Source organism: Anomaloglossus baeobatrachus, chromosome 3 (genome assembly GCF_048569485.1).
Source record: "Anomaloglossus baeobatrachus isolate aAnoBae1 chromosome 3, aAnoBae1.hap1, whole genome shotgun sequence".
Classification (NCBI taxonomy): Eukaryota; Metazoa; Chordata; class Amphibia; order Anura; family Aromobatidae; genus Anomaloglossus; species Anomaloglossus baeobatrachus.
Window position 1 is genome coordinate 137,395,228 of NC_134355.1, and position 23,170 is coordinate 137,418,397.

The window sequence follows — 23,170 nt, forward strand, 5'->3', positions numbered from 1 at the left end:
GTACCCTGCGGATTTCGGCAGTACAGCCTGCAAAAATCCGCAGGGAACCACCCGCGGGAAAATCGCGGCAATTCCGCGGCTATTCCGCGGCACATCCGCGTCAAATCCGCATGCGGATTTGGTGCAGATTTTTTCCGGAGGTCCGGAAATCTTTCACTCCCAGAAGTTTCTCAAGAAATGTTCTTGAGAAACTTCTCATTTCTAGTGCGCATATAGCCTAAGGGTATGTGCATATATCCTTTCCTGGCCAATTTCTTCTGGAAAAAGCGCTAAAAAAAGAAAGAAAGAATTAACACATGTAGAATGTCAAAACGACTTGCTGTGCATATGTTCTGTCCTTGTAACCTCATTTAATTGTTCCAGACAACGAAAACCGTAAAGTGGCTAAAGAAAGTAACCGGTGAATTCTTCAGGCGGCTTCTGCTTCGACTTCAAAGATGGAAAGTGCCATTACCATTTATTTTTCAAGCAATTTTACCCTTGAAGATCTGTGTTGCCAAACGATTTTGGGTCGTAATGTAGTGGCCAGTGTCATAAAGCTGGGTTTGCCTCCTAGGTCATGGGTCTTTCAGCATGGGACATACTTCAAGAAGCCCCCAGAAATGTATAGAAACAAAGCGCTGGAGAGTTCTGAACTGGCAACAATGAATCCGGATCTAAATCCCATTGAACATCTGTGGAGAGATCTTACAATTGCTGTTGTGTGAAAGCGCCTTCAAAAGGAGAGACCTGGAGCAGTTTGCAAAAGAAAAGTGGTCCGAAATTCCAGTTGAGAGGTGTAAGAAGCTTGTTAGTGGTTATAGAAAGCAATTGATTGCAGTTATTTATTCCAAAGGGTGTGCAACCAAATATTAAGTTGAGGGTGCCGACAATTTTGTCTGACACATTTTTAGGGTTTTGTGTGCAATTATGTCCAATTCACCTTTTTCTCTCTTTTTTTGTGTTGTTCCAATATACGCAAAATAAATAAACAAACATATGTATAAGAAAAAATATGCAATTGTGATAATTTTCTGGGGGAAATACTTAATTTTCTGAAACTATTTCAAGGGTGCCAACACTTTTGTCCATGACTGTATAACATGCATTAATGGTTATGTCTACAACAGAAACACAAGCACATAGTGAACCACTTTTACAATATATAATTAAAACCAATAGAATATATAATAGGTAGGAAATTATATCACAATTACCTATTGAATACCACAATACTACATCAGTGGTCCTCCGCAGGAATCTGTTTAGTTTTCTGCAGCAATGACGTGGTATACTGACAGATATCCGCTGCAGCTATTCACTGATCACATCTATCATATACTTTTAATACTGACATCACTAAAGGAGCTTACATCGATGTAACGGAAACTGGTGAATCAACATGGGACATCAGTGCTGGGGTTTGAAAGGTGAAGTTTAAGCGGGCTTTACACGCTACAACATATTTAACGATGTGTCGGCGGGGTCACGTCGTAAGTGATGCATATCCAGCATCGTTAGTGGTGTTGTAGCGTGTGACAGCTACGTGCGATTTAACGTAAAACCGTTCATCGCATACACGTCGTTCATTTGCTAAAAGATGCACGTCGGGTTGTTCAATGTTCCCGAGGTACCACACATCGCAGTGTGTGACACCCCGGGAACGATGAATAGATCTTACCTGCGTCCCGCGGCTCCTGCCGGTAATGCGGAAGGAAGGCGGTGGGTGGGATGTTTACGTCCCGCTCATCTCCGCCCTCCGCTTCAATTGGCCGGCCGCATTGTGACGTCGCTGTGACGCCGAACGTCCCTCCCACTCCAGGAAGTGGATGTTCGCCGACCACATCGAGGTCTTATGTAAAGGTAAGTACGTGTGACGGCAATTAATCATTTGTGCGACACGGTCAACAAATTGAACGTGCCGCACATACGATGGGGGAGTGTCACATCGCATACGATATCGTATGCTTAATTGTAAGTTGTAAAGCAGGCTTTAGATAGCCCCTACTATAATAAGTATTTAGGACTTACATACATCATAAACTGCAGTCCCCAACAAGGACTCTATTCTTTGAGACAGAACCTGCACCATTCACCTTTAGGCCTTATTCAGACATCTATTTCTTGCATATGAGTGTTATCTGTGTTTTTAACCAACAGGACTCGTACCTATATTAGTGAATGGGATCATTTACATGTTTATTATTTTCTGAAAACTGAGTAAGACGTGCAAAATTGTGGAGACATGTCCGATTTTTATCCAAGTATCGGCAATACAAGACTATGGGAATGTGAAAAAAATCGGACAACAATCCAGTGCCATCAAAATGTGGTCCGATTTTCACAGACTGCTAAATAGGAAAAGAATACAGAATTTTCTTTTCTTTTTTTTGTTTTTTTTTAAAACAACTTTTTATTTGATGATTACATGTAATTAATCACATCAAAAATTGTAGTCAATTTTGATTAATCCAATATCATCTTTTTTACATCAACTTTTTCTTGTTACAACAATATTTTCTTGTCGATCATATTTAAACAGGAAATTCTTTACCCCTAATTTAATTAAACCAAGAACCAAGCACTGAGATTCAAAAGGTTCTGTCATCAATCCTCCCGCACCTCCAATCTCCCCAGCGTACCCTCCAGTTCTCCCCAACTATACCACGTCGTAGCTTTAACACTCTCATTATTTTGGAAATTTCGCCTTGAGAGTAGGAGTTTTCTATAAATGGCAGCTGTGTTATTTTTCTTACTACCCTCCGCATCAATTTGTTCCATTGTCATTAATGCTTTCATAGTATTTATTATCTCCGGCATATCAGATGGTTGTCTCTCCAGCCAATGCCTTAGAATACATTTTTTAGCTACCAATAACATTATGTGCACTGCTTTGGGGACAAAAGAGTGGGCCTCCCTTCTATCCTCTCTTGGCCTCACCACATGAAACAGACATACCCTTGGATCTTTCTCTATCCGAAGTCACCAAATTTTTTCTATTTTATCAATTACTTTTTCCCACATTTTTTCTATATCTGGGCACTCCCATATACAATGAAGCAGGTTTGCTTTGTGTAAATTGCATTTGAGACACCTGTTTAAATAGTGTGCTGGGGCATTTTTACAGGACAAAGAGAATTTTCTTTAAAATTTTTTTCACATGAGAAAATTGGATGAAACTCGAACCAAACTCTGATAACTCTCTGATGAAACTGATCAAAAAAATCAGTGTGAAAAAACAGACGTCTGAATGAAGCCTTAATTTGAGCGTCTAAAACATAATACCACATTTCATCTGCAGACACCACTGATGGGAAATGTATGGTAAGTTGCAGCTTCTAGTCATTATATTGTAAGGTTGACCATTTCGGTGGTTTAAAGGGTGGTTCACCCATATTTTTTATTGTCTAGTTCGATATTATATTGAGAAACAATGTTTCTCTCAAATACCTTGTATTGGCAATAGTGCCTGTGAGAGGCGCTTTTGCAGACCACTGTTCCCCACTCTGGTAACCTCACATCAAGTTCTGCACAAGTCACATCCGTACGGTAGGCTGCAGTTTTCCAGACTCACTGAGCTGTGGGCGGTGTTTCACCGTTTGTCACAGCACAGCGCGTCTCCTGCTTGTAGCGTTCTGCTGTGGGGGAGGAGGAGCAGGGAGCAGATGGGCTGTGACTAGTGGTGAAACACCGCCCACAGCACAGTGAGTCAGGAAGACTGCATCCGGCCACAGGAATATGACGTGTGCGGAACTGACGTGACGTCACCGGAGCGGGGAACAGCGATCTGCAATAGCGCCTCTCACAGGCACTATTGCCAACACAAGGTATTTGAGAGAAACATTGTTTCTCAATATAATATCGAACTAGACAATAAAAAATTTGGGTGAACCAACTCTTTAAATGTTTCTTTAGGACTTAGAAGCTTGTCAGAACAGCCTTACAATTAGATGCTTTCTATAAAGACCCTATTAAATTGTTGTCAATGTGCAAGGAGGACTTGACCATAAAGATAAAATATAAATTCGCATGATCTTAAAAATGTTGCTTCTTTACAACAAGCAGATCTTCCCCTTGTAGCACAGATCTAACCTCACTTTTATTCAGAAGACTCAATTGGATTATGTTTGGTAGGGCTGAATGGTAAAGAAGACAATTTTTCATTGGTGAGGATGAGATAGGAGCAATACCTGTAATGCCAGGCTTCTCCATCTAAGAGTAGATTACCGATAATAACCCCATTAATGCCATCTCTAATGACATATCTGCTCCCTGCTCTCCTAGGGCTTGTGTATATGCTGAGTATTTGCAGCATTTTTTTGTGACTAAAAACGCTGTGTTTTGCAGTAACGGCAAAATGAATGAGATTTCTGAGGATCTCATGCACATGCTGCTATTTTTTCCTGGCATATATTAAAAGGAACCTGTCAGGTCCAATATGCACCCAGAACCACAAGCAGTTCTGGGTGCATATTGCTAATCCCTGCCTAACTGTCCCTGTATACACTAGCATAGATAAAGGGATCTTTAGAAAAGTATTTCTAAAGATCTTTTATCGTATGCAAATGAGCACCTGGACTAGTCCCAAGGGCATTGTTTCCCTTACTAGTCGGCCCCATTAGCATGTTAGCACACCTCTGTGTGCGTGCTAACATGCTAATGAATGCCCAGCGTCAAGAGGATGATATTACTCACCTCTCCACTGCCATCGCCGCTCAACGCTGGATTTCGTCTCAGTACGCATGACCCCGGAGTTTCGCATCCCTTCAAACTGAAATAGTGCGCATGACTGGAAGTCCGGGGTCATGCGCACTGAGCTGATATCCAGCGTCGGGCGGCAATGGCGGCGTAGAGGTGAGTAAGATCATCTGCTGCCGCTGTGCATTCATTAGCATGATAGCAAGCCCACAGAGGTGTGCTCGCATGCTAATGGAGCCAACTAGCAAGGGAAGAAATGCCCTTGGGACTAGTCCCCGTGCTCATTAGCATAAGATAAAACATCTTTACAAATACTTTTTCGAAATATCTCTTTATCTATGCTAGTAGTTACAGGGACGATTAGGCAGGGATTAGCAATATGTTCCCTTTAACTATCAAACCTTTTTTTTTTTTTTTTTTTTATTAATTTTGTCAGTGTTTTTGTAGCGTTTTCACCAATTCAAACAAATGCATAAAAAATTAGAGTAAAAAACACATCAAAATCGTGCCTATTGTACGCTGCGTTTTGTCTTGCCAGGAAATATATTTTTAGAGCAGAAATATCGTTTGCAAATACTGGACCTGTGCACTTATCCTTCTAGGTTCCCTTCTGTCCCGTATTGATACAATCATTGCAGTCGAGTTCACAAAAAGTCATCTATCAGAAAGAAAGATTGGCTAAAAGGTGTTAGAAGAGCAAATATTCATCAACCACATGTAGTATTTATGAAACAACGGATACAAGAGAAAAGTAAAGTTCACCGGGGTGTACAAAGTGTATGGTAAACTTTACAAATATCCTTGTTCTCCTGTTTAATGTCAGTGAACAAAACATCGCTGTGATTCTGAAACCAAGCCCTAAGGCGAAATTCAAGGCTTCAACACAAATCCTTTCACATATATAGTTTGTGGTGTTTAACATTTCTGGAGATGAAGCGTGGAGGAGGCCTGAGAGGTGCGCGTTGCAGGAGCGACGAGGATGAGAATGGCCAAATCATCACAACCAGGCCACATCCGTGCCGATGTCGGCAGAATACTAACTAGCAGCCACTCTTTGCTTGTTCTACATCATCTATTTATTTTCCCCTTAGGTGGAAGCGGCTTGTACTAAGTTCCCTCATTATAAAAACTGTATAAAACAAAGTTACAAAGAAAAGCAGGAGGAATTTATATCAAATCTTTACCTAACTTCTCTTATGGGAAGAATTTCTATTTCTATTTACACTTTAAAGGGAGAAAATATCTTGTTTTGACCCCACAAAGATGTTTAGTTGTAAAGCTGAGTCTTCCCGATCATTAGGTACAATGTAATGCTGTATAGTGCACCGCGCGCATTAGTGTGCTGTGTGTCTGTAAGGGTCAGACTGATGTCAGTGAGAAATACTGTGTGCTGGGGAGTTTGTACATTGCAGAATTACTGATGGGAAAAAATATGATTAGATTTTTTACCTTGAATGTGCATTTGTATAAAATAAATGTCTGCCACAGAACCACGTGGAGACTATAGGCCCCCTTATACATTACATGAAGGTCCGCCAGGGGTCAGAGATGCTTGTTGTCTCCCGTTATTGCCATCTCATGAGTATGGTCAGCTTCACCCTTCATACCTACAATATTAGGGTTTAAATTGGACGAGTGTAATGTGAGAAAATCTGCACTCGGACTAATGTTAGTCAATGAGGTCAAGCAGATCTGAGATTTTTTTTTCTCATGCCAATTTGGCAGTGCGTCTTGGATGACGCGCACCCATACAAGTCTACGGGTGTGTGCAAAATATCAACCTGCACTCGGATGTCATCCGAGATACACCGAGACAGGCAATGGAGAAGATGGAGAGATTCATCTTTTGACCCTTTCTATTGACTTTTGTTGTAAAGCAAAAAGCATTTTGGGAACAAAATGCCAGTACAATCGACATGTCAGTTATATTAACCGTTTGGCATTCTTAGAAACCTGAAACGGTTGAAGGATGTTCAAAAGCCTGAACAGATGCACACCAGGTCATGTTTTACATAGAAATGCATATATTCATTCTTTTGAGTACCTGAAAAAGCCATTGTGTGAACACACCTTTAGGATGGACGACCCCTTTATGGGAGTAAATGTAGTGTAAGCGTCTGTGAACAATGTTTATACCCATACATCTAAAATGAAGACATATTTACAATATGTAGAGAATATAAAAAGTAATCACTTAAATATTACTTAAAGGGAACCTGTCACCAGGTTTTTCCCATATAAACTGGGGCCACCACCAGTAAAATCCTCATGTGCTTAGACTCATATTACATATTAATCTTGGTGTATGAACTGAATAAAGGACCCCATTTGAAACTTTATGCCATTTCTCACTCTCTGATACGATCGGGTGTTGTGGGGAGGAGTATAGTGTAGGTACTGGGAGCCAAATACATGTGTTCTTAAAAGGGTTGTCCACTACACAGACAATTCCTTGATAATTGATATACTCCCCCTTAAAGAAAAAAAACCATCCTATTATTCACCGCTGGTGCTGCTGCCTTCCACAGACATTAGCACCTGGTCTCACTCACGTGATGTTAATATGCTTCATGAGCCCTGCAGCCAATCACTGGCAGCATTACTATCACTTCATTTTAAGTGGACAACTCCTTTAAGGGATCTGCCAGCTAGAATAGATCGTTACTAGAGATGATCGAATATCACAAATATTCGGCAATATTTGGCTTCGCGCATATCTGACGAATAGTTCGCCGCTATGCGAATATTCGATCTGCAATGTAAGTCTATAGGAAGTCTGAATAGTTGCTATTCGGGTTTCCCATAGACTTACATTGCGCATCGAATATTCGCAAATCGTCGAATAGTGGCGACCTTTTCGGCGAATATGGGCGTTGCTGAATATTTGCGGTATTCGATCATCCCTAATCGTTACAGTATAAGGGGCGTAACAATAAGGGTACCAATGACACCCAAGCTTCTTGGTCCATATGACAAGATCAATACTATTACAGACCTGGAACAGTTAGGAGCCGAGTTGGAGATTTTGTATGGGGACCCGTAAGCATCAAGTTACTGAAGTAAGTGAAGATTCTCCAACGAAAAAAAGCTTGACACTGCAATGCATAGGTCCGAACCAGTTGGAGTCTAGCGGTTTACCTGTGCATAGTATGAATAAACTCTAAATAAATTGGATATTATTTATTACTGCCTGCTTTTTTTACTGGAGAATCTCACTTGCTTCAATGTTTCTCCCAATCCAGGTCAGGGTGGCTTTGGGCGTATACTGTGACTGCTTCCTGACAATATCGTCTACGGTGAGTCGATCTGTTTCCTTCTATTTGCATTAGCATCAAGTTACACCACTATACTGCGCATGTAAGAAAACATTTAGTGGCAGACAAACAAGTATATAAAAAAAAGTATTATTATTTCATAAAATATATAAAAATAGAATAAAAGGAAGACAAAAGACAATAAAATAGTTCAGCAGACTATGCCATTCAGCCTATCTGGTAATGAAGCCTAACCAATCAGAGCCGGACAGATATCGGAATATGAACAATTATTACAATGGCATAGAATATAAACCGCACAGTCTATACATACAGAATCTGAGCCTGGACAAACTCTACATAAAATAACAACAAGATAAACGGATGTGTGAAGGCAAACACTCTGAATCCAATTGTGATGAGAATAAAGCAGATACAATTGCTGAGCGCCAGTGCTGTGCGAGCTAATAAAGGCACACGTCTACAATTAATTCTCCTTTTCAGCAGTAGGCCTGAGCCCGGATTTGACATTCATTTAAACCACTAATCCCACAAATGTCCCCGACCCTATGTAACAGAAAACTAACCACAAAGCATTTTTCGCTTTATAGCTGAAGATAAAATAACTCATTTAAAAAAAAGCAAAAAAAAATCCTTAAAACACCCCGGAAACTGGAAATAAAGTCTTTGAAGTCCACTTGAACAAGAAAGAGGTTTTATTCACAATTAAAGGGATTACAAGGAGTTATAATTGCGGAATTCCTTGCTTCATCAATTACTGGAAGGAAAATGGGCCAAGACAAGATAAATAAAGTCAGTATTGCTTCCTACAAAGGCAGCCTGGACTTCGTTACTAGTAATATATACTCATCCAGTCATGAACGTTATCGGGATAAATGAACCACAAAATGCATCCAGTTAATATATAAACATTTCATGCGCAGCCGGTTATTTTTGCATTACGTTCTGTATGTTCTAATGGATGATCATGATCAACAGCTGCCACTGAAGAACCGCAAATTCCAAGTTACTAGTTATTACAGTTTACGCCAATTGCCACGGGGAGAAGCTTAAGTGCCTGAATTAATGATGATGTGAGTAGCGGCAAAATAAAACCTATATTTATTTTCCACATACAAGGAGATGGAGGTGATACACAATCAGTGTCGAGATGTATTAATGTAGTGCAAGCTGTCAACCACTGATGTGAGACAAAGAGGTGCGGATAATGGATTCATGTTTCATAAAGAACACTAGAAAGCATTATTTGTAACATCTATTAAGGAAGCTAATTATTTAGAGTACAGCAAGAAGCGAGCCTTTACTATAGGGGAGTGTGTATCTCTTCATAGTGGACAATAAGCGTGGGCGCTCACTCTACTATCCGTAATATAATGGGAGCAATAACTGCGGAGGACCATAATCATGGGAAGATGTTGCGTGACATATGGTAAAAGCAGAGGTGTGATTAGAAGTTATACATGAAAGTGCTAGAATTATGCAGGACAGTTCTGACCACACTGACTATATACAGATAGCGCCATCTCACCACCAATATGAATATATGAGAGTTAATCTGTGCTTCATGCCCATGGTTTATGAACACAATGCCATATACACAGTCTGAAATCTGCCCTGTACAGTGAAAAACCGGATTCATCCATAAAGAGAACACCTCTCCAACATGCCAGCCACCATCGAATGTGAGCATTTGCCCACTAAAGTCGGTTACGATGACCAACTGTAGCCAGGTGAAGACCCCGATGAAGATGACGAGCATCACATGAACTTCCCTGAGATGGTTCCTGAAAGTTTGTGCAGAAATTCTTTGGTTATGCACCGATTGTTGCAGCAGATGTCCAGGTGGCTGGTCAGAGATGACCTTGGAGGTGAAGATGCTGGATGTGGAGGTCCTGGGCTGGTGTGCTTACACGTGGTCTGCGATTGTGAGGCCGGTTGGATGTACTGCCAAATTGCCTGATAAGCCTTTGACACAGCTTTTAGTGGAATAATTCAATTCACAAGCAACAGCTCTGGTGGACATTCCTGCAGTCACATGCCAATTGTATGCTTCCTAAGAAGTTACGTCATCTGTGGCATTGTCCTTTGTGATAAAACTGTACATTTTAGAGTGGCCTTTTATTGTGGCCAGCCTGAAGGCCCAGTCACACACAATGACTTACCAGCGATCCTGAAAACGATGCGACCTGATAGGGATCATTGGTAAGTCGCTGGGAGGTCACAGGTGAGATGTCACAGTCAGACCTTACCAACGATGCAGGAAGGATACAGGTCGCAGTAGCGACCTGTGTAACGATCTCAGCAGTCACTGTGACCCTGCCACACAGTGTCAAACACAGCGATGTGTCCTGCCCAGCAGGACATCGCCTTTGAAGAAAATGGCCTGGACCATTCGGCAACGACTAGAGATCTCATAGCAGGGGCCTGATCGCTGGTAGGTGTCACACATAACGAGATCGCTAACGGGATCGCTACTGCGTCACGGAAACCACAGCAGCGATCTCGCTAGCGATCTCGTTATGTGTGATGGTACCTTAAGGCACACCTGTGCAATAATCATGCTGTCTAATCAGCATCTTGATATGCCACATCTGTGAGGTGGATAGATTATCATGGCAAAGGAGAAATGCCCAATAACACAGATTTAGACAAATTTGTGAACAATATTTCCGAGAAAAAGGCCTTTTGTATATAGAAAAAATATTAGATTTTTGAGTTCAGTTCATGAAAAATGGGAACAAAAACAAAAGTGTTGTGTTTATATTTTTTCAGTGTATAAAGCCAGAATACATTATGATAAGTGTGAGATCCTTAAAACTACAAATATTATGACGCTTTTAAATGTTCTTACTAAGGCTGCAAAACAAATCCTCGAATATACATTAGTGATTGTACCACCACCAGAAATGTGATGACCAATATGAAAATGTGTCGCCTAATTTTCGATAAAGGATGAAGGACGACGGAACTGGGAATGAAATGGATGATTGTGACACTAATGAAAACAAATGGACTATATAATAATGTGTGGAATCTCCATTATGGGGCTGTGCACCTGTCCATCAAACCAACCAAGCACGATAGTGGGCAAGGCAGCAGAATGGGGTGAGGCACAAAAAAAGCTGCGCTTTCAGGCTTTGCATCAGCAATAAAGCTTCTCATTGTAAGGCTCCATTTCCCAGAGATTTGTTCTGCTGCCCAGACGAGAAAAAATGAGAGGTGACTGTTCCCATAATAAAATCAAGCGGGCCAACAGAGAGATGCAACATCCAGTAGGCTGCATGATGCTGTCAATGTGTCTACTGGTGCACGCAAAGCCCCTTTTCTTCATGTCCTCAGATGACCTTCATCTGCTAAGCTGTATGGTGGCAGACATATGCTGATGTGTTATCTATTGTCCACACCATCATAATTAGGTACAGTACGGCTGCCCTCAACCAGGCTCTGTTGGAGAACAACCAGTAATACCGCAAAACAACACATAATGAACCACAAGGAACTGTTATTCCGAAATCAGATGTCCTACAAATGTAGCTTGTTGACCTAAAAGCCAATGACTGGAAAATTACATTATTACTTATAAATCTTGATGAAAGCTTCACTCCTAAATGGCTCTATTAACAAAAAACAATGCTTGACGTGAAAACGTGATTAAAATAAAAAAAAAACAACTTTCTATCCAAAGAGACGATAACGGTCACAATTTTTTCAATTCTCACGTAACATTTGGAAAGACTAAAATTATTTGATGTATTTGTTTTAAAAATGAAGACTACTTAAAGAGAAGCAGAAAATGACTTAATGTTTAAATAATCAAGTCTTTGTGTTACAAGTATTTAAAAAATAAATACCGTATTTTTCGTTTTATAAAACGCACCGGATTATAAGACGCAACCCAAATTTAGAGATAAAAAAAGGTAAAAAAAAAAAATAGTGTCCGTCTTATACTCCTGTGTTATCTTACCAAAGGGGGGCAGCAGTGGTGGTGAAGAAGGGTCACAGGAGGCAGAGGTTGTGCTGGCAGCGGCGGCGGGTCCGTGGTGGCAGTGGCGGCTCAGTAGTGACAGCGGCGGTGACGGCTCAGTGGTGGCAGCGGCGGCGATGGCTCAGTGGTGGCAGCGGCAGCTCAGTGCTGGCAGCAGCGGTGACGGCTCAGTGGTGGAGCAGGCCGATGCAGTGAGTGTCCCAGTCTGTCCGCGATCCCAGTTCAAGTGATGGCGCCCAGATCGGCGCATGCGCAGCTGGAGCCCTCATACAAGGGCTCCATCTGCACACGCGCTGACTTCTGGAGCGGTGCGTGCATAGATGAAGCTCTCATCCAAGAGCTCCATCTGCGCACGCGCTTACACCCACCGCCATCATTTGAACCAGGACCGCGAACACGCTGGGACACCCACCGCACAGCCACCGCAGTACACACAGCAGCACGCTCAGGGTGGCAGCCAGCAGGCCGCCCGCCCACCCGCACAGAGAAACAGCTGGCTGCCGGGACAGAGAGGCAGCCGGCACTGACAGGCAGCCGACAAGCAGCCACAGGCACTGGCCGCCGCATCACGCACGCAGCCACAGGCACCCGGTCGCCCACACGTTCCCAGCCAACCGCACACAGAGCCGCACAGACAGCCCCACCAGTAAGCTATATTCGGATTTTATGACGCACCCCTCATTTTTCTCCCAAATTTTTGGGAGTAAAAGTGCGTTTTATAATCCAAAATCTATAAATTATATATATATATATATATATATATATATATATATATACACATATATATATATATATATATATATATATATACACATATATATATATATATATATATATATATATATATATATATATATATATATATATATATATATATATAGTACAGACCAAACGTTTGGACACACGTTCTCATTCGAAGAATTTTCTTTATTTTCATGACTCTGAAAATTGTAGATTCACATTGAAGGCATCAAAACTATGAATTAACACATGTGGAATGAAATACTTAACAAAAAAGTGTGAAACAACTGAAAATATGTCTTATATTCTAGGTTCTTCAAAGTAGCCACCTTTTGCTTTCATTACTTCTTTGCACACTCTTGGCATTCTCTTGATGGGCTTCAAGAGGCAGTCACCGGAAATGGTCTTCCAAAAGTCTTGAAGGAGTTCCCAGAGATGCTTAGCACTTGTTGGCCCTTTTGCCTTCACTCTCCGCCCCTCCTCTGCTATTGGATGGCTACCGTGTGACGTCACTGTGATGCCGCACGAACCACCCCCTTAGGAGGCGGATCGCCGACCAGAGCGACGTCGCAGGGAAGGTAAGTCCGTGTGACGGGTGTTAGCGATGTTGTGTGCCACGGGCAGCGATTTGCCCGTGACGCACAACCGATGGGGGCAGGTATGCTCACTAGTGATATCGGTACCGATATCGCAGCATGTAAAGTATCCTTTATTGACTTTTGCTTGTAGGTAAAGTGTTTTTATTTGCTAATCATATGTATTATCATACGAAAAAAAAAAACTTTAGTGGTATTCCAAGCTAAACAAGTTATCATCCAATTTACCCACTGATAACTATTAGATTGGTGTAGTTCCCAGCCCGGGGAGAACACTGACTAACAGAGAGGCGATGTGGAATCGGCCATATCATTCACATCTATAAATCTGAAGTTACTAGAAATCAGCTGTGAACTCGCCTCTCCTCACCACTGTGATAGACTGGAATAGAGCAGCAGGGGGAATGTACAACCGGCCACATGTATCAAATCTTCCCGGTAGTGACCTTAGAGCTAAGACAGAAGCAGGGAGGAATGGCGGATACAAGTCTCTCGTTCTGGTAACAGGTGGTGGTGGTCCCCATGGTATAATGCACAACAATCTAACACTTATTCAACTTAGGCTTAAATACCCTTTAATTGAGTAATAAATATAATAATGTTGATCATATAGAAGTAATAAAAACAAGCATAAGCCTGCACCAGACCTGAAAACACATTTCCAGTCTATACATTTCCTGCTGTCCTCCAGAAATAGCAGCAAAAATTACACTCCATTAATTATGACAGGTATACCCTCAAGAATTATTTAATTAATTATGTTTAGCAATTGAAGAAAGAGCTTCATACTTACCAAGGCTCCGTCGCAGCTGCAAACTGCTCCTGTGCAGCTGCATGCTGCTCCTGCGGCCTCCCTGGGCCGCTCATCACTGCTCATCGCACAAGCACGGCATCTGTGATTGGTTGCAGTGAGACGTGCCCCCAGCCTGTGTGACAGCGTGTTGTCATCCTGAGCTGGTTTTGTTCTTAAGGTGCCTGCTGTATGAAGCAGGTAGCTCAGGCTGGGCAGAGGAGAGCCCATCGCGGGCACAGCTCATCCTGAGCCTTCTGCTGCATGAAGCAGGCAGCTCAGGCTGGGCAGAGGAGAGCACATCGCAGGCACAGTTCATCCTGAGCTACCTGCTGCATGAAGCAGGCAGCTCGGGCTGGGCAGAGGGGAGCACATCGTGGGCGCAGTTCATCCTGAGTTTCCTGCTGAATGAAGCAGGTGGCTCAGACTGGGCAGAGGGGGGCACATCGCGCCCCCCCTAATGTTCATTCTAAATTGGGCTGCATTTTGAACACGCCTCCATCACATCAGAAATTACGTCATACCTGAAAAGAGCCCATACATTCTAGCATCTACCTTTATTTTTAGTGCACTTAGCCCCCGAAAGTGAATGTGCGACCTGGCAGCAGCTTGCCACCATGACACGGAACTTTGGTGAGTACACTGCACTCGCTCCTATCCCCTCATCCCGGTCAGCAACATTTTTAATCTCCGGATTCTGGTTCCCATAGACTTATATGGGTACTAGTTCCTGGACTGGATCTGTTTTTTTTTTAAAAAAAATAAGCAGGCACCCGCCGGTCCTGGTTTTATGCGAGTCCGCCCAGCTCTAGTCGCAAGACATACATCTTGGTAAGACTGAGCACACCAACAAGACACAAGGTAGTTACACCGCATCAGCAAGAGTTTCCCAAGCCAGATTACAAAGCAGACTGAGGTTGCATATGTTCAAGCTTTTTTGAAGAAGCACCAGAAGAAATGGGCAATGTTAAGGCTCTATGATTCACTAGTAAGTAAACTTAGTGAGCAGATGAAATCATACTTACTTCTCTTCAAAATTTGAAGATGTCCAGCAGTGCCATCAGCTCAGAACTGGCAGCAACCAGTAGGACCCAGTTAGACCCATCTACTAGGAACTGGGGTGTAGAAAATTTTGAGGTCTAAAATGTGAGTTATTTCGCTGTAACAGAAGGCAGTTTGTCGAAGGGCCAAAGAGCAATATACTGTACTGTGTGTCCGCAGGCAACAGTGGAGTTTGGTGGAGGTTTCTTACAAGTTTGAGGCTGCATTTCAGAAAATGGGGTTGGGGATTTTGACCGGATGAATAGAGTCTTGAATGCTGAGACGTACAGGCAAATACGTATCCAACATGCAATACTAATAGGGTGGCAAATGACTGGCTCCAAAAGTATTCAACAGCAGGACAATAACCCCAAACATACAGCCAATGTCATCAAAATCTATCTTCAGTGTAAAGAACAAAAATGAGTATTGGAAGTGAAGCTATATCCCTCACAGAGCCCTGATCTTAACATCGGAGTCTGTAAGGGATTACATAAAGAGACAGAAGGATTTGCACAAGCCTACATCAACAGAAGATCTGGGATCGGTTTTCAACAGTTTTGAACAATGTTCCTGCGGAGCTCCTTCAAAAACTGTATGCAAGTGTACCTAGAAGAAGTGATGCTGATTTGAGGACACCAAACATTGACTTGATTTAGGTTTTTTTTTTTGTTCAATCACCTTGCATTTGTATTTTTAAACTCATAAAAATAAACTATTAACACATCTATCACACAGTACTGTATATATACACACTTATACACATATCATGAAACCCACAATACGTTAGCTGAGGTATTTGCAGGCAGCTGGTAATCAGTTTAATTATAGAAATGATAATTCCCACTGACAAGTGCACTTTGAGATCTACATGTAATTTAAAGAAATTCAGCTTTGTTTTGTCAAAAACTTCTGTTCTGATTCCATCAGAATATTTATTTACTTAGAAACTTTCGAATTAAGTAATTTACGACTGGATCACACACTGGTAAGTAGAGCAACTAATTACTACAGCATTTAAAGCCCATAATTACAATCAACGTGCTATAAATACTGAGCAATTGTAATCAATGGTGATTTGATAAGGAGCTGATCGTACCTCTCACTCACTGGATTAAGTCTGTCAATTATTTTGAGACAGGTGTTTAACGTACTACAGTAGATGACGTTCTACTTTAAAGTAAGATTTAAGGCTGATTGATACTAATGGAGGAAGCTGCCAATTTCTTAACATCTCTTTTGTTATCTGTAGTAACTGACAGTTCCCTTTGAGAAAGCAATATGGCGAAACACGCATCAGAGCTCCATGGAGGATACCCCCCTACTGTGGCTTATAATGGGGATTTCACTGCAACCACAGATCTGCCAAAGATTTATCTCTGTGTGTGACAGGGCCTTAACACTGCGACACTTCATTTCTAAAAAAAAAAATTCATCCCAGTACTTGAGTTTTGTTATCTTTTTTCCCCATTAGTGCCACTCATTGCAAAGGGGTTTTCCCACATTGCTTTTTTTGACCAAAACTTTTGTTCAATTGTCTATATTTTTAAACATCATTTAAATAAAATAGTATTTTTTTATTCAGCTACTGGATTTTGTATATGCCACTCTGCTATATAAGTGCTGAGCAATTATAATCAATGGTTATTTGATAAAGAGCGGATCGTACATCTCACTCACTGAGTTAAATCAGTCAATTTATTGGTAACAAATGTTCTACATACAGTAGATGACGTTCTACTAAAAGTAGGACTTAAGGATGAATGATGGTAATAGAGGAAGCGTCCAATTTCGTCACATCTCTTTTTTTAACATCTTTTTATTAATTTTAACAGAATTACTTTTACAATCTGCTCTTATACAAAGAGCATTCCATTTTTAACATTATAATCAAAACAGTCTCAATCATCCCGCCATCACCTCTTTTTTTCTCTGTACTAAGATAAACAAGCAAAAATGTTTTTTCTTAACATATTAGCTGACTGTTCCAGATAAAACACGACACTGAGGACAGCACGGACACTAAGAAACGAACACTTCCCCTTGAGAAAGCAATTTGGCGAAACATGCGTCAGGGCTGGGTGGAGCTACACTACACTAAGAAAAGGAGAGTACAGACACTAAGAAACAAACAGCACCCTTAAGACACAGATATGGCATCCAAGTGTTGTTTTTTTACAGACCAGTTCACCTCAATAGGTCAGTTTGATTTGCAAGTCGAATAAAAAATGGTCACTTTGCTTATTGTTTTTGGGGGGCTTTCAGTCGGTCCGCAAAGAAACCTAGACATGTGAATATAATGGGCACATGTTCTGTCTGTGGAAAACATGGATAGAACATGATCATAAAACATGGATGTCTGATTGAGTCCTTAGTCCAATATTTCCCTAAATATTGACAGCCAATGTGGAGTTTCCTAAGGGAATGCTCACACTTTAGAGTCATGTATTTAGGGTGATGAACAGCAAACAGTAACCTAATGAAGAGGTGAAACGCGCGTTGGGACTGGTCGGTGAGGCTATACCCCACGGTTGTTACGAGTCAGTATTGTCTACTAAAAGTTGGAGGATTTTAGGAGAATTTTTCTTGGGCATCTTATACTAGTTACACTGTGTATACTTACATTGCTATACTGAAAATTCCCTATCCCTTCACTTAGCATGTATGGAGAGTATGTAATGCTGGTAACTGTGATTGGGTAATTTTATATTATGGCTGTATAATTTATAGTTTATTACAGCAATTATGTTATGTTGGAATACATACTCTAAAGGCCACTTTACACACAGCGACATTGCTAGCGATGTCGCTGCCCATCGCACTCGCCCCTGTCGTTTGTGCGTCACGGGCAAATCGCTGCCCATGGCGCACAATATTGTTAGTCCCCGTCACAAATACTTACATGCCTAGCAACGTTCCTGTGGCTGGCGAACCGCCTCCTTTCTAATGGGGCGGTTCATTCGGCGTCACAGCGACGTCACTAAGCGGCCGCCCAATAGAAGTGGAGGGGTGGAGATGAGCAGGCCAAACATCCTGTCCACCTCCTTCCTTCCTCATTGCGGGTGGCTGCAGGTAAGGTGACGTTCCTCGTTCCTGCGGTGTCACACGTAGCAATGTATGCTGCCGCAGGAACAACGAACAACCTGCGTCCTGCAACAGCAACGATAATCGGGAAAGGAAAGACAAGTCAATGATCAATGATTAGGTAACTAATTTTGATCGTTAATGGTCGTTCGTGCGTTTCACACGCAACGACGTCCTAACTAGGCCGGATGTGCGTCACGAATTCTGTGACCCCAGCGACATCTCGTTAGTGATGTCGTTGCGTGTAAAGCGGCCTTAATACTCTGGCTATGACATAAATTGGGCATTTTGTCCACAATAGGATAACTAATTCTTAACCTTTTTTACAACATCCCTTTTATCACTCAGTACACATACTAATTCCATCTCCATATATAATTTATGCTGATCTATTATGACTGTACACAATAATTAAAGATTGTATTGCAAGTAAGTGGCTAGCCTACCTTATGCACTTCTTGTTTTCTATTTTTATTATAATGTATATTAAATTAATTGAAATAAAAAAATATAATATTAATTATTGGGTTTTGGATCACTTTTTTTCTCTGTTGTAATTGTATTGATTGGTGGTCCCCTATACAAGAGTGTTAGGTCTGGGTCAATGACTTATTATAAATATTTCTTTAAGTCTTATTTTGGGTTGAGGATGGAGGTTCTGGAACAATGTGCGCGCTTTCGTCAATGTATTTAGTTGTATATATATTTGGGTTCCTGTCTAAATATAGATATCTTTTTTTCTGTTCAAAAGTGCTGGCCTTCTTTTGCACATATATGTGTTTTCCTTGGTTTTGTGTGTGTATTCCTTATACATGAGCCAGCACCTGTAATTTTAATCTATTTTGCTTGATTTCTCTCCCATTATGAATTGCTTTTAAGATTTAAAGTAAAAAAAAAATTATTTGGTAGAGAGCAGTTTGCATTTCACAAATGGACAATTCATAAAATGCTTGCTTGATAGCTTATACTTTTCTTACTATTTTTATAGCCAGAGTTTAAAACACATACTCCCCCCGATTCATCAACAGTGGCGTTAGACGCTCCTGATCCATTTCTGAGCACCACATTAGAGATCTCACTCAGCTCTCTGTATATTAGGAATGCCACAGCCCATTATGAATTAGACAAACTGTAGAGTCATCCCTGCACCTTTGTTCCACTCATTTGGCGAAACTGGGAATAACCAGCACGAATAAGCCAAAAGTCACAAAATTTTGGTGCAACTCGAAATTGTGACTTTTATAAGCATTTACACCACTTTTTTGGCATATAAACTGATGAATTGGCACCAAAAGGGGTCACCTGAGTTAGATGAAACATTTTCCTAGCATCTTTCTCGGCAATTTGAGATGATAGTGGAAGTACCTTATTGGACCAAACTTCTATAAGAGGTATGCTGGAGGACAGATGGTAGGCCATTTATGTCAATAATGATTTATATTGTCTTACCTTTAAGTGAGCTAAAACATACAATTAGTTCTTATACTGTACAATTTGGTTTACCGGAACTTCTCATGGGAAAGTTCATTAATTATGCAATGGGCCATCCCATAGTCCCAATCCGTAATGTCTTAATATTCAGAACTCACTTGTGCTACATATGCAATGCCCAACACTTAGATATCTACAGCCCCCCATAACATTAGATTGTCACTGATATTGACGAATACAGCACACAGTCTAATGTGTATGGGGGTGCTGAACAAATGTTTATCTGGGGAGATAAGGATCCGGCGAGTGTGATTTTGAACAGACAATCCTTTACTTCTTCCTGAGATAAACCGATGCTAGAGATGTCTTGCTGCTGCTCTCCCATAGAAAACACAGGAGTAGAGATGAGTGTACCCAAAAGTCGGTGTTCACAGAAAAAACCTGCTCTCCTGCCCCCGGAAGTTTTCTGTTTCTGAGGGGAGAGACGTACTGCCCACTCAGTGATTTCAAATGAGTTTCAGGTCAAGAACAGAACTTTATCAAACGTCCAGCTGAATCTGCAGTACCTGAACTTTAACGGGTCCTCTCATCTCTACTCGGCAGAATGTGGGTGGTAGAAGCATCCGAGATAGCTGCCGGTTGAATGATCAGCTGACAGCATGGGGGGCCTATGAGTCTTTAAAGGGAACCTGTCAGGTTCAATATACACCCAGAACCATGAGCAGTGGGCCACGGTCCCTGTCTACACTAGCATAGATAAAGGGATCTTTAGGTAAGTATTTCTAAAGATCTTTTATTGTATGCTAATGAGCGAGGGGACTAGTCCCAAGGGCGTTAGTTCCCCTGGCTTGTTAGCACCATTAGTATGTTAGTACGCCTCTGTGGGTGTGGTGACATGCTAATGAATGGGCAGCGTCAGATGATGATCTCACTCACTTCTCCACTGCAATCGCGTCCGACGCTGGATTTCGGCTCATTGCGTATGACCCCGGAGTTTCAGTCATGCGCACTACTTCAGTTTGAAGCCAGGACACGTATACCCGGCTTCATAGTGCGCATGACCGGAACTCTGGGGTTATGCGTACTGAGCCGAAATCCAGCGTCAGACGCGATGGCTGTGGAGAGGTGAGTCAGATCATCCTCTGACGCTGCACATTCATTAGAATGTTAGCATGCCTACAGGGGTGTACTAACATGCTAATGGAGCCGACTGGCAAGGGGAACTAACGCCCAGGAGACTAGTCCCCTTGCTCATTAGCATACGATAAAAAATCTTTAGAAATACTTTTTCTAAAGATCTCTTTATCTATGCTAGTGTATACAGGGACAGTTAGGCAGGGATTAGCATTATGCACCCAGAACTGCTCGTGGTTCTGCGTGCATACTGCACCTGACAGGTTCCCTTTAAGTCTTCCCTGCTTTATTCTGTATAGCGAAGATTAATTATTACAAAGTATGTGTTTTCCCCTTATACCTTTGTAAAAGTAGATCTATTCTATGGTCTTATATTTTGAAGGCACAATATGGTTGATATCCTTGGACAATCATTAGGTTCAGCCTTGTTTATTTGGGTCCAAGAGACCCACAGTAAGAAGCCCATTACCATTCCATTTTTACCTACACTATACAAGTAGCAGATTTACCTTATTGTGATGGATTAGAATGATTACACTGTGTATACTCTGTAATTGCTCCCTGATGAGCTCACATTGGGCATCACATTGTCCCCAGACCCTTCCCTGTATGTCATTTTGACCTGCAGCTATTTGCAGACCCTTGTCAATAAAGTAAAATAATTTCTCCAAATGTAAGGCTCTGATCTGCTCCATGATAAGCCCCTCTCCAGGAACACAGCTTCCTTATTTGTTCAGCTACATTTGGAAAATATCAGCATCGCCATCCACGTCCTATCAAATAAAGCTACCTTCGGCTGATCTCTTTTGATGGGATTTATCTCCTTTGGACTTCAACCACGTCAAAAATCTTTACATGCATGAAAGTTAGTTGCCGCTTTTGATCCTATTTGGGTAATGGGAAGAGATAAGACATTTCGCAGCTTGACCAAAGAAGTGAAGAAAAAAATAGTGTTCTCAACAATGAATTCATTTAGAATTAAACACAGCGCATGATTGAATCAGATAAATGAGCAGCCCCACGCCTACAAATCATTAAATCACCTTTGATGCATCTCCCCTGTTCTTTCTTTTTTAGTTTTTCTTTCTTTTCATTGATGTGCTGCCTGAATGCAAACTGTAATCTTCACTTAAACTGTTAATTAAAGAGATCCAGACAACTTGTAAACCTTCTGAAAGGTTAAAGAACTAAAGAGAAGAGGCCTTCTTGTAACCTCTAATTGGTAACACAGACTTTACAAACTTTTATGCTGACGCAAAGAAGTGACTTCCCTCCAGCCCTTCCACCCATCGTCTATGGAGGAGAGAGGAAAGAGGAAATCCGCTTACCGTTAACGCACTCGAAGATGTCACAGCATTTCCCAGGCGTTCCATTGCCCCGTGAGACTATCCGAGGGATTGACCCTGCTTCACACACAGGGAAGCTGCAGTTCCCAGAGAGACATTCACATCTGTAGATAAGGAAAAGGTGGAGAAAGTGTCAGCGCTACAGTTCACTTTGTTCCTTGCAAAAATAATTAAGTGCCAATTAAAGACATAGGGGAACCCCAGTGCACATTTGGCATCACCAGCAGATGTCAGGGCAGTCTATTACTGCTACAAGTTCTGCATTATCAGTCAGTGCACAGAATCACTAGACTACGGCATGCCAAAATCAATAGGGTTTATTCACTTTCCTTACCGAGGAGAAATGAATAACGCCATGTTCTTTTTTTACAATCAAATCTGCCAATGGTCTTATTAGCAATAATTATGGCATCGCCCTGATGGAAGAAAGCAGGTAAGTATTTCATTTATGGAGAGCTTTCTAGTCGCTGCTGTCAATTCTCACAAAGACATAAATATACGGTCCTTAAAGAGGACAAACCACCAGGATTTTACTATATAAACTAAAGCTAGTGCTATACTGGCACTATCATGCTGATTCTATACATACCTTTAGGTGTGAGATCGAATGTATACTTTCTGAAATAGAGGCAAGAAAAGTTTGTGAAATACACTGTTACTTGATTGATAGGTGCTGCAGAATATGGGTCAGGTTTTGCTAGTTATTCCCACCCTTTTCTGCCTGTCTGCCCTTCCTCCCTCTGTAATAACAGAGACAGGGGAAGGAAGGACGGGCAGGCAGATAGGGGCGGGAATAACTACCAAAACCCGACACACATATTAGATATTCTGCAGCACCTATCAATCAACAGTGCATTTCACAAACTTTACTTGCCTGTATTTCAGAAAGTATACATCCGATCTCACACCTAAAGGTATGTTTAGAATCAGCATGATAGCGCCAGTATAGCACTGGATTTAGTTTATATATTAAAATCCTGGTGGTTGGTTCCCTTTAAATGAGTATATATCATATCTATCACATCTGACTAGAATTGATGATAACTAAACAAACTGGGCAAAAACCAAGG

General features: G+C 41.5%; 1 protein-coding gene across 1 annotated transcript in view; it reads right to left on the minus strand.

The window, feature by feature from the left end:
* CRIM1 (cysteine rich transmembrane BMP regulator 1) overlaps positions 1–23,170 on the minus strand; it is a 943,646-nt gene that overhangs the window by 443,328 nt on the left and 477,148 nt on the right. Inside the window, exon 5 of the mRNA XM_075339496.1 lies at positions 22,083–22,204. Coding sequence (XP_075195611.1) covers positions 22,083–22,204 — 122 coding nt within the window. The remainder of the gene's footprint in view (positions 1–22,082; positions 22,205–23,170) is intronic.